Source organism: Doryrhamphus excisus, chromosome 13, assembly GCF_030265055.1.
Source record: "Doryrhamphus excisus isolate RoL2022-K1 chromosome 13, RoL_Dexc_1.0, whole genome shotgun sequence".
Classification (NCBI taxonomy): Eukaryota; Metazoa; Chordata; class Actinopteri; order Syngnathiformes; family Syngnathidae; genus Doryrhamphus; species Doryrhamphus excisus.
The window spans coordinates 9,846,044-9,858,411 of NC_080478.1; the positions used below are offsets into that span (position 1 = coordinate 9,846,044).

General features: G+C 40.7%; 1 protein-coding gene across 2 annotated transcripts in view; it reads right to left on the minus strand.

Moving 5' to 3' along the window:
- The window catches only part of myo6b (myosin VIb), a 46,403-nt gene that overhangs the window by 9,874 nt on the left and 24,161 nt on the right, over positions 1 to 12,368 (minus strand). For both annotated transcript variants that reach the window (XM_058090718.1, XM_058090717.1), the window contains exons 19-28: positions 10,115 to 10,153; positions 9,944 to 10,037; positions 8,283 to 8,413; positions 8,100 to 8,177; positions 7,881 to 8,010; positions 7,422 to 7,512; positions 5,829 to 5,979; positions 3,454 to 3,662; positions 3,298 to 3,376; positions 422 to 582 (exon numbers count right to left, since the gene is read on the minus strand). In XM_058090718.1, coding sequence (XP_057946701.1) covers positions 422 to 582; positions 3,298 to 3,376; positions 3,454 to 3,662; positions 5,829 to 5,979; positions 7,422 to 7,512; positions 7,881 to 8,010; positions 8,100 to 8,177; positions 8,283 to 8,413; positions 9,944 to 10,037; positions 10,115 to 10,153 — 1,163 coding nt within the window. The remainder of the gene's footprint in view (positions 1 to 421; positions 583 to 3,297; positions 3,377 to 3,453; positions 3,663 to 5,828; positions 5,980 to 7,421; positions 7,513 to 7,880; positions 8,011 to 8,099; positions 8,178 to 8,282; positions 8,414 to 9,943; positions 10,038 to 10,114; positions 10,154 to 12,368) is intronic.

Genomic DNA, 12,368 nt, shown 5'->3' on the forward strand with positions numbered 1-12,368 from the left:
TGGTTCTTAATCTTGGTTTGAACGAATCCTACGGGTTTGGTCAGTCGGTGTCAATGCCAATGGCGGGCTGAAGCACTGCGGGTTTTCTCTCCAACCAGTTGATTGATGCATTTCTTCCCCCAAATTGAAGGTGGTGTTGATAATTAAAATCACCTGCTTTGGTGACGGCTACAAAGAAAACCTGCAGAGTCATGGCATGAGTTTGACACCGCTGGTCTCAGGGGTTCGGTGGAGCCTCCCCAGCGGAAGTCAAGACACACCTGACTCACCGTGTTAATTCGTGATGACATTTTAATTTTCACTAAAGAAGGGTTCGGTGAAGTGCATCTGAAACTGGTGGGGTTCAGCACCTCCAACAAGGTTAAGAACCATTGATATAAATGCTAATGCAACTGTATGTGTCTTTTTTAGCATCTAATACCTGCGTAGACTGGCATCCACCTGACCATCTTCAGTGATCAGCTCAGCTTCACTCTGAGCGATCCTCATGGCCAGCTCCCTGTCTCGTCTCTCTTGCTCTACAATGGCTGCCCGTTGGACCTGTTCCTCACGCTCCAGAGCCAACTGGATTTCCAACTCCGCCTGTAGGACATGTACAGACGCACAGACACAGCACATGCACCTGATTTAATAAGAGTGGTCTTCCACTTGCCACAATCGACATCACAATTACAACTTTGCTATGTGCACAAGCCTGATTAATGCTATTAATCAAGGATGTAGGACCATTAAGAAACCCTTATTGGTCATGTGTCAACACATGACTTTTATCACATAGTAACAGCATAGCATAGTACAGCAGTATACTGTGTATTTACCATCCACTGAAAATAAATATTGTGTGTAGTGTGTAGTCAGATAACTGTGTTCTGCTGACACTCATCCATGGTGGGAGTGTCAACATCTGGAGCTTCATGAGTGCTGTCTGCTTTGTGAAGCATGTATTGTAACATTGTGTAGCAGAGCATGATCCCCTCCCTTGGGAAACCTTCACAAGCTCAAAACGCCTCTAAGATGACAAGTGCCTTGCTGAGGTAGCTGAAGGTCGAGTGGCCAAGCATGTTTTCCAGGCCTGAATCCAGTAGAAGGATGGTCGAGGAGCACAAGGTGTCTGTGTATGTGTGCCGAGATCCTTCATGATAACCATGTACTATGTACTATGAACAAGCAGAAACAACGAGCAAAAAAGGCAGCTATTTATATACAGCCAAAACATTCTTATGTCTAGCTGTGACTTACGCTTTAAATATTGTCCTTGAAAATATATAACAATTACTTTATTACTGTGTTCACGCATACTACATAAAGGTTCTGATGAAGCCCACACGGTGATTTTCGTTAAAGGAGCCTTAAATATGAATCCCCTCTCAGCCAAGAATATATTATTAATGCTGTAGGACGGTCAGATCAGCAGGTATATGACACGCGACTAGAGTGAAGCATGAGGTGATCAGAGTGTTGAGCTGTTCCACAGTCACAGAGTACAAGAAAGATTTTATGGTCCCACCAAAGCCGAGTATGGCCCTCAAAAGAGCTATTCCCCGGGTTTTGTAATTCTAAACCATACCTAAATCACAAAAGCCTCTCTCGGAACCTCCCTAATGACACTACCACACAAAGATTTACAGACTAAAGGGGGAAAGATATCATGTAAGTCCTTGATGCAGCAGAAAATAAATGAAAGCCGGGTAACTCCTTGCACAAGGTCTGCTGGTTGCAAACTTTGCTGAAAAAAAATGGAAATGGTCAAAGGTCATGATCCAGTTGTTGGGCCTTTTCATTTGTGCAAATAGGAATGGAAAAATAAAGGAATTTTTTCATGTTATTTTTGGCGAATTCCTGGCAACTTTTGCATTTCATGTCAATAGTTGGTCACACTGTGCAGCTGATCAGAAGGTTTCTCCAATAGCAGTGTCATGACACAGCAGTAAAGGGTGGAGGGCTGTGCAGGAAGGCAATAGCAACCAAGCAGAGAGATTGCTATCTGATATTTTGTGCAGTGAGGAAAATCATTCCATTCTATTCCCCTACGCTTATCTGGGTCCGGGTCGCAGAGGTAGCAGTCTCAGTAGGCTTTCCCAGGCCAGCTGTGAGACATAATCCCTACAGCGTGTCCTAGGTCCGCCCCGTGGCCTCCCGGCTGGGCATGCCAGACCTCAAGCTGAAACCAACTGAGGTTCAGCAGCAGGACAGTGATCCAAAAACACAAGCCACAAGTCCACCTCTAAATGGTTGAACAAAAACAAAATGAAGACCTTGGAGTCTTCATTTTGTCCTGACCTGAATCCTATTGAGATGATGTGATGTGCTAAAAGAACTATTTTTTAAAATACTTTTTGAAAAGGGTATGTGAAAACCAGAGGTCTTAAAAACCCATACTCTTACTTGGGTGGAAACAGCAGACTTGTTTTATAAGATGTGACATTTACACAACATTATGCAGTTTCTTTTTTTCAACAAGTACAGCGTATCTCGTTAACCTCCTGATGTGATTGTATAATGTATATTATTCATCTTATCCCGTGTTGTAATTGCTAAATGTTTACTGCAGTGCACCTCTGTCAAGCTTTTCTGGGAAAACAGCTTGCATTTACTGTGGCTCGCATAACTGTGAGAAGCTATGAGAGCAGTGGGATGTTGGTTGGAGCACTAAAAGTGAGTTATAACTCCCTTGTAAGCCTTTAACATTGAGGGAAGATCATCCATAGTATTGCTAAGCGCAAGGGTGTCCAAACTTTCTCCACAGAGGACTGCATACTGAAAATCAAAGGATGTGGGATCCATTTTGATATTTTTATGTTACGTTATACTTTATATGTATTGAAAGACAAAGCTTTGTTTTATTAGTTGTTAGTGTCAACATTTCTTCTAACTTCACTGCTTCTTCTTTGTACATTTTGCCTTTTTGCTCTATTTTTTTCCCATTTTAGCAATTATCTTTGGTTTAATTTTCTTGCTACAATGAGCAACGGGCCAATAAAAAACAAGCTGCCAATGGCCCCCATCGTGCACTGCGGGCACCCCTAGCTTTGTGTGTTTAACTTGAAATATCAATACAATTTTCTAAAAACACAAACTCCAGCATTAGGAAAACATCTTTTGTGTATGAAAATGGAGGCGATTTAAGTAAATAGTCGAGGATCCAGGAGTGGGCAAAATCAATATTCCCAAGGACCATTAAAAAGTGCTCATATTGTTACTGGTATTTGCTTGGTTTTCTCGAGTTGTCTAATTGTCTTGCAGGCATAACAATGTTGAACACAAAACAGACAAATACCATCTGACAGCTGCTCAAACCTGCAAAACCTTCTCTTCTTCCTCTCTCTTTTTTCTATCCTCCTCTTCCTGCTTCCGTTTCGTCTCCATCTCTGTTTTCCTAAAAAAGATTTCAGACCAAACAATGAACATTTCCAGAAATAATTCCATAATATGTTTTATCTCCTCTCCACATACAGTCTTCGGTCTTCCTCCTCTTGTCTGCGTCGTTGCTCGTCCTTTGCCCTCGTCTTCCTCTCTTTCTCCATCTCCTCCTCGATGTGCTTCAGCCTCTCAGTTTCTTCCTCTTGCTGTTTCTTCTTCTGCATGGAGGACAGCAGTTGCTCCGAGCGCTTCACCAACACTTGGTACTCACTGTCAATGTTCTTCCAGGTCATTGCTGAGCCCTGTTGGAAGAGAGGTGAGGACAAGATCAAGATCAAGATCAAGATCAAGAATCTTGCATATGTTGAACAATGATTCACATGTGGATCCACTTACAGCCTGAAAGACAAAATTTGTAGAGTTTAGCAACAGTAAATATTAGGGGTGCTCTGATCGTGTGACGCACTGCGAGTGTGACGTGCGACAAGTCAGCCTTTGCGCCACGCTTGAAATGGCTGTTGTGCACACTGATATCACATCACAGCGGCTGGCATATGCTACCGATAGTGGTTTAAAAGAACAGACTGTAAAAACAAATGTCTATTTTGTCGTTTGTCGTTCAGCCTAAATAAGATGTCAACACCCATAGCATGCGCACACATATAAGCAGTCCCATCAAGGTGAACAATTTTCATGTCATGCTGTTGTTATGCTTATGCTACACATTCAATGATAGCTAATGTTTGTAGCCTAACATTGCCATCACTTTCATTATCTGACCACAATGTAACGTGTGTATGTGTCTCATAACTGCAGTCATTTCGTAAGCAGACACCTCTGAGCAGCCGCATATGCAAGGTTGACAGCACCTTTAAGAGTTTGAACTCTTCGTGCATGACAATTTGCTCAAGTTTTATTCAGCGAGTATCAAATGAATAACTTTGGATATATGTTTAATATTTTCTTTGGCTATTTCGAGCTTTACTACAACATTAAAATGGCAGTCTAAATAAAGGATGCTAAAATAAGGATATCGACTATCAGTTATGTCAAGTAGGCAGATTGTTAAAGTACAGTGTACAACTTATTTTTACACTTGTGTAGTATTAAAATGCTGAAACAAATTAGCATTACATCATTATGATGGAAACGATTTTGAACGCGGGACAGGTTATTTCTTATTTCCTTTGGCTATCCGAAAGAATCTGAAACAAGATCTCAGTAGTCTGGATCAGAGCTGTACAAAACTTGGTTTGGCCTTATTATACATTTTGTTTAAATTAAATAACATAATTTTCTACACATATTAAACATTGGTATTTTTTTATTTTTGAAATATTCGTGGTTAGATTTTCACCAAAGTTTATTACTAACATTATCAACCCACTATAAAAATCTGTGCTAATATCTTAAAAACTACAGACAGAAACAAACACAACCATAAAACTCCTCCTTTGAGGGCAGCAATATAATGTAAAAAGGTGAATTAACAATTTTAGTTTCCTTGAAATAAAAGTTTGCTCTCACTTAATATAACTTGAAGTGATAAAGGACCTTTGTGTGGCACCCACATTCCATGATCCGACCACAAGAAAGATGACAGATTGGCTGCTGGACTTGTCAGACAATTAGCGGAGAGGAGAGGTCACTATATTGCACAGATTCATAAGAGTGAGACACACTCTTGACATACAGACGGGAGGTGACAAGGTCTTGTCCCTTATGTACAGAGCGGACTGAATGACAGGCATTGGCATCCCATGAATTATTCACTCACGAGACGCAGTGCCAGGGGCAATTCTCCCAGCACCATGAGTGTCGACGTGGGGCTGCTAATAGGGTAACGGTGGCATAAAGAGGCGGGAGATGAGAGACCGACTGAGATGAAGGGGTGGGAGAAAGGGTCAAGAATCACTGCAGCGAGGATGCCTTGAAGAAACGTCAACATTTGCTAATCATTGCTGCTAATAGCACAGGAGGAGCAACAGATTCAAGGAAAGCAGCATTCGTGGGCAATGTTCGATGGACGGCATGCAGATTTGTTGGTCGCTTGCTGTACCTAGCGGCTCCAATAAAGACGTGCTTATTGCACGGGGAGAGCTGGGACTTGACTAATCAGGTTTGATCATTTAGCAGAACAGCCACACTAAATTCAATTATCGGAGGGAGGATTTCTTTCGCATGAGCTGATTAGAAATATTGATTTTGAGAGAAAACATGGGAATTTGGCACAACTTGCATGTGCAAGAAGTGTAAACATGGGGGAAGGCATAAACTTCAACACATGCTCCAAGAAGGGTTCATGCACACTTTCCTTGTAACACTAATCCTGAATCACGAGTACAGCATCTGGATGAGTGATGACATAAGCAGCTTTACTGTCACTATTAAAAGGTCAGTCTTTACAACTGGGCAATAATCCTTGGATGCCGTGGAAGGAGGTGACATAAAGATAGCGGATGGCTCACCTTTATCTTAGCTAACAAGGAGTCTATGCTTGCTGCCAGCTCTTGGACCTGCTTGGCCATCTCCTGTTTGCCCTCCTTCAGCCCGTTGACCACTTCGTTGAAGCGCTCAATGTGTTTCTTCAGGTTTTTCACCTTCACCATACCGTCAATGCTATATCAACATAAACACAGATCATCTTTACTATCTTCTTTACATCATAAACCAAAGCAGCGGGATGTGATATCATATTTAACAAAAAAACAGGTTATCAAGTGTAACCACAAAAGTGTGAAAGGCCCATAAGGTTGTAAAATTAATAATTTGACAGAAATGTATTTAAATGAGATTGTGTAAGGCTTCAGAGCAACAAACGGTTATCTCTGCGCCTCTGTTTGTTTTTTTTCCTAGACTTTTCATTGTCATGCTCTGTGTAACTCTGTATTGAATTCCTTTGTGTTGTTTCTTGTTATTTTGTGTTTTATACTCTTTTTGCAAACAATTCCTGTTCTTGTGCTATTTTCAGTCATCTTTACCTGCTTACTTGCTGACAAAACATGTCAGCAACATTGTTTGGCAATATTTTTTATGTACCAGTATAGATTCTTAAAATGATAAGAAAATGACATGAGAGAATGTGAACAAGCCGAGTTGATGACATTTTGTCATGGTGAGGAGAAGGAACATCCGTGGCACAAAATCATTATAAACACTGAACACCCTTCTGCCTTACACAGGTTGAAATAGGGAAAAAACGAAAGTTGGCTTAATCTCCTCTTACAGAGCGTGAATCTAGCAGGGTTAGCTTGTGTGGTTGTGTGTATGTGACTCGGGCCCGATGAGTATATTTTCACCAAGTTGTATTTTACGGCTTTAATCCAGTTTCTAAGTGGAAGAAATATGAGCACGTTTATTTTTTAATGTTGCTCATCTTAGCCGTAAATACCCATTCTCCACGCACGGAACATATTTCCACAACTGTCCTTCAAAATATAAACACCGTTTGCCCTATTTCTGCGTGAACAAAAAAAATCAGAAAAATCATAACAAATATCTTACATATACAGTTGGAATGGCATGGGTGACTACATCTTCCTTCGAAACAAGCACAGGCATTACAGTTTGTTGAAGATTTAGTAGCAATGTGTGCAGAGGCTGACATCCCAATAGAAAAGTTAGCCAGATTGTTGCCAATAAATAAATGTGTATCACAATTTGAGACAAGGGTATTTCATTGTATGGCTTCATTTTTTTTCATTTATTGTCATAAATGCTAAGGTCCATATTGTTCACCCCTATTGGGAAGTAAACAAGGAGTTGATAGTTTATACTGTAAATCTCATATAATTTATTAATTGACATTGTGGGTGTAATATAATTACAAATCTATAAAACTAAATCCTGTAACTATAACAGTAATGCAAAGCAACCTCCAGATGGTTACATCTTAATATCAACACCAATCAACACATTTTCATATTTGTTGTTGCGATTGTACAATAAATAACATGTTTTGATGGAAGCAGATTGAGCCTGGCAAGGATTTCCTTTATTTCCTATGGGTTCTTTGGGTGCATTTTCTCAAGGATGGGTATAATGACAAAGGGGAGACTCACCGCGGCTTGTGCTTCTTCTTACATAACCACATGCGCACAGTCTTCTGAATCTTAATGCACGCCAAAGCCCTGTAGCTCATCTTGTTCCTCACTGGTGACAGTGTAAAGAAAGGAAAAACACAATGTGACACCATCATCCATGCAGTAATGGGATTCAGCATTTACATTTTTCTTTCTACTCGAAATGCAGTACTTTTATGGTCTGTTGTGCAGGAAGTACCTGATCAAGCAGACAGTTTTCTTTTGTAGTGTAATTTAATGCTTTTAAAACAAAGAGCACACTGCATGAGAAGGCACAACTAGCCACTCAGTGTTGTGGTGCGAGGAACTGACTGCTTTTCAAGTACAATTTAAAATAGCTTGAAGCTACTTTGCTTTCAACATTCAACAGACACGTGTGTTTATGAGAGTGTTTGTGTAAGAGATTATGAAAGCTGCTGTCTGGTGTATTGGACCCACATTTGATCACAGACAGGCTACACCACTGGACCTTCTTCCAGCGGCTGCACACCAGCCACTTGTTAACTTTCTTCAACAGTTCTGCCAGGTGGTCGGGATCCGACCTCATGATCTGATCAAACTCAGCAAACTGACAACACACCATTGACAATTATGATTAATTATGTTATTTTTCAGGGCATGGTTGTGATTGACAGAGCAGCGTTGACATTCTTGTACCTTTCCGGGGCGGAAGAACACTCTAGTCAATCCAAATTTGAAGTCATTGTCATTTAGTCCCAGTGCTTTGAACAAAGCCTACAAGGGAAGATTCAGTTGACATTGAAATTGTTGATGCCTTTTATCAAACCAAGACTAAAGACAATTGTTGAATGGCAACAACGTAGCAAAACAGTACAGCACCTTGCAGAACAGTCGCGGGTTCAGGCGTGTGAGCTTATCAGGCATGTACTGTTTATACATGTTGTAAAGCTCATGGAAGGGAGCTCTGGAGGGGAACCCACCCTGCATCAGATCCAGCACTGACACCATTCCTAAATGGGAAAAATGCATGTGCATGTTATAGTTATTTTAGAATATGGACTGCAATGGTCTCATTGGCATCCCTTCAGTATCAACCAATCAGCTTCCTGCCTTCCCTCCTTGCCTCCCAACTGTCTCTTGTTTTCAAGTGTTTACAGGCCATGCACTCGTTTGGCTCTTAATCTGTTGTATGTATCTATGAACTTAATTTCACTTCTCAAATATCACTGTGCTTGTCTGCTATATGATATATTTTAACTGAAATTGCTGATTCAAACAATTTATACAGGGAAATCTTGAAAATTACCATGGGTGCCCAAACTTTTTTATACATCTGGCGCCTTAAAAAGCTTAGATTTGTGCAGCATTTGGGGCCAAAAACTTGGAAGAGTGTGGTGAGTTTGAGGCTCGCGATCCGCCAGGAAGTGGCTATAAAGCCCCTGTTCCAACCCACTCTACTGAGTGTGGGCACATTTTGGCGATGAGTACCGCCTCAGTAAGGATGTGGGAGGGCTATGAAGCACTTTTAGTGCAAGAGGAACTTTTGTTGTGTGCGGGGCTGCGTCGGACTCCGGATGATATGTGAGGCGCGCATGAGTGTGACGAGTTTTCATTCAGGTTTTCAATTAACAATGTGCTGTGATTGGCTGGCGACCAGTCCAGGGTGTACCCCGCCTCTCACCCGAAGACAGCTGGGATAGGCTCCAGCACACCCTGCGACCCTCGTGAGGATAAGCGGTAGAAAATGAATGAATTAATGAATTAATAATGTGAGAAGAAGAAAAGAAACAATTATTTGCAACTTTGATAAAATACATACATTGTATCTAAAAGAGCAACATGAAGCAATTTCGCTGTTTGTGCAGTACTTTTCTATACACTTAATAATTTCACCTAGATACTCACTGTATACTGAAATTTCAAGGTTTTTACACAATCCACTCCTGACATCTTTGTGCCGAAATCCTGGACAATTTTCATTGGCATCCGCTCTTGTGTCAGTGTCCCTGCTGTTCTCCAACCTGTGTCTTTTGGTTTGTAATTACTCTGTGTATATACTGTAGCGGTGCTTCTCAAATAGTGCGGTGGCCCCTCTGGGGGGACAGGCGCTGTGAACTGTCGAGGCGGTGTGGGAGGCAGGGAGGACTGTCAATATTAAAGCAGACCTGCCAACATGTATGAATTTGTCGTCCTTGGCATGCAAGTTGAATTCGCTTGTATGCCTCTCAGTTTTGCTGCATTTGGCTGAGTTAAACTTTGAGTTTAAGGGGGCGGGGGTCATAACAGAACATAATTGAGAACCACTTGTATATAGTGATTTGGCCTTGGCTCATTTGTTTTCTTGCTTGATGTATTTTCATTTTCATTTTATCCCCTTTTTAGTATTTGGCTGCTGGCTTGTTTTGCCTTAACTCAGAAGTCCATTGTTGCTTGTCGCCAATCTGCCTGCACCCTTTGTAGTTATTAATGGATTTCTAGAATCAATTTTGGCTGTTGGCAGACTAAATCAAAGTCAAATATTTCACCCTTCAACATGTTACCTGAGCACTGCAGCTGTGAGAGAATGAGAGCACCTTCAAACTGGTGGCTAACCATTTTGAGGTTGGGTTTGACACAGCGGATAAAACTTGAGCCCTGCAAACAATAAAACAATAATTTTATTGTTATGATTAGTTTTTTACTCTTTGATCATGCAGTAATTTGTAACTCACAGTACTGCGGAGCTTCTCCAGCAGCAGGTTGAGCTGCGTCTGTGAACGAAGCAAGACATAGGAACTCCTAAGACTTGTTGGAGGAGTTTAAAACGAAGTAAGCCTACCACATGGGCTTGAGGGCGCCACCACACATCCTCGTCATTCTAGCAACACACTCTGGCCACCGGCACCTTATTGAACCACATTATCTTTGTGCAAGAGTCCATGTCTGGTGCATTAGTGATGAAAGCCCAGGAGCAGTCTCAGTGATAAAGTCTGTTGAAAAACACTGTGCCTAGTTTCTACCTGATGGGTGAACAAAAGCAGACAGACCGTTCGCTTCTTGAAACAAATAAGTCAGACATAAGAGCAGTATGCTTGTGGTTCAATAAACACCCTTTGTGAATGTGTTTTTCTGTTTCTAGCAGTCTTTTACTTTTCTCATCTCTGCTCGGTAATAACTGAAGCTGACTTTAGACAGCTTTATGCGCTCACAAAGAAAAGAGGCTGAGATGGATGCAAATCAAAAATACACTTGTCTGAGAAAGGCTACAGAGAGATTTACTAGAACTAGACAATAACATCCAGTTCATCCTCCAAAGTCAAACAAACTCCATGATGTGACATTGTATCAAAGTCGTTCTCATGGCAAAACAATTCTAATACAAAATTATGGCATGCAGTGAAATTTCATCTGTGCACCTTTATTAACTTCACCGGCAGAAAAGTATAAATGACTAAATAAAACTAAAATACACACAATGAAGATGCAACAGGGGAGGAATACTGTCACCATAGTGCCAGAATTAATAGTTTTGTTGATCGATTGAGTTTTGTTGTTTTTGTTGCATTGTTGATCATTTTCATGCTAGTCATTAGCATTTAAGCATTCAGCTCCATGCTACCACTATTTACTTATTCGTATCCACTTGGTAAATTCTGCTAGTAAATGTATCTGATACTTCAATCAATTGTTTTCATATGATTCTGTGCATCTTTCCAATGTGGCAATACGTTCCACTTCTGCTAGGGTTATCATCGCACTTTTGTGGCGGTGTCAGAAAGACATTGTTAATCCTTTCGCACAAGCTACAATGCATGCATAATCATGCAAAGGACAATTCAATGTTACTGATTCAGGAAGACAGTAGCAAAACTGGTTGGTGCAGTTTTTAAAAATATTGAGGAGGGTTACCCTTGGGGAGCAGAGAAGAAAAGAAGGTGAGATGAAAACAGTTTTTATCAATATGACCAAAGTTGTCAACCTTTTTCACTGTCACAACAAATGAAGACAGACGACAGCAGCAAACCCGCAGAGAATGCAGTAGTTCTAGAGATGGAGCTGGGAGTGGCGCTTTTCATCATAAAAATGTGAGCATTAAAGTGGTAAGCTATATTAAATGTTCCTTAATGTTCTGAACTTATTTGCTGCTATCCACATTGAGAATGGTGAGAATAAAACTGTAACTTTTCATTGTCAGTGCAGTACAAGTTTTCTCTGGGCCCTAAAATGACTAAATATGCCCCCTGCCTATAGTTAATAAATTATTGAAGTTTTTTTTCATTATTTTTTTATTTTTATTATTTAATGACGGCTGCGCTTCAATTTTGTCTTTTTTAGATTTTAAGGTACTGGTTGATCAGCTCATCCATGAACCAACTGCTGGCAATTAAAAGTGAGTGACAAGGAAGAAAGACTGAGACGTACAGGCAAAGAAGATAAAAACGATTGATAGACACAGATAAAGAGGACAGCAAGACAAGTGAAAGTTAGGGGAAAGAAGACCAATAGTCTCCCCCCTCCTGGCCATCGGCAATGGTGGAAGACTGAGAGGACAACGAGACAAGTAAGTCAGAGACAAAAGGAAAATAAATACACACGGTGCTCTAAGACGAGAAAAGCGAACAGTGCTCTTCACCCGGAATGTTCATTCTTCACTATGGAAGCACAATATCAGTTATGTGCTCAGAGACTGTAGCACTCATAAAAAGTGGCAATGTGAAACTATGAGATAAAGTTTTTGACCAAACATACCCACTCTAGTCTGAACAAGAGTGGTCTCAGAGCACAGGACTGGACCAAACCTTAGCCTGAGAATATTTTCTGTGTCTGGCCCTATTTGAATTTTAGTTGAAGACCCCTTCTATAGATAATAGTAATCTGCTGACCTTATAATGATTTGAAATCCAAGCTATTGTTTTTAACATACATTTGATTATTGTCCATATTTTCCTACTTTACATTATCTGCTTTGGAAGTTCCACTGTAATT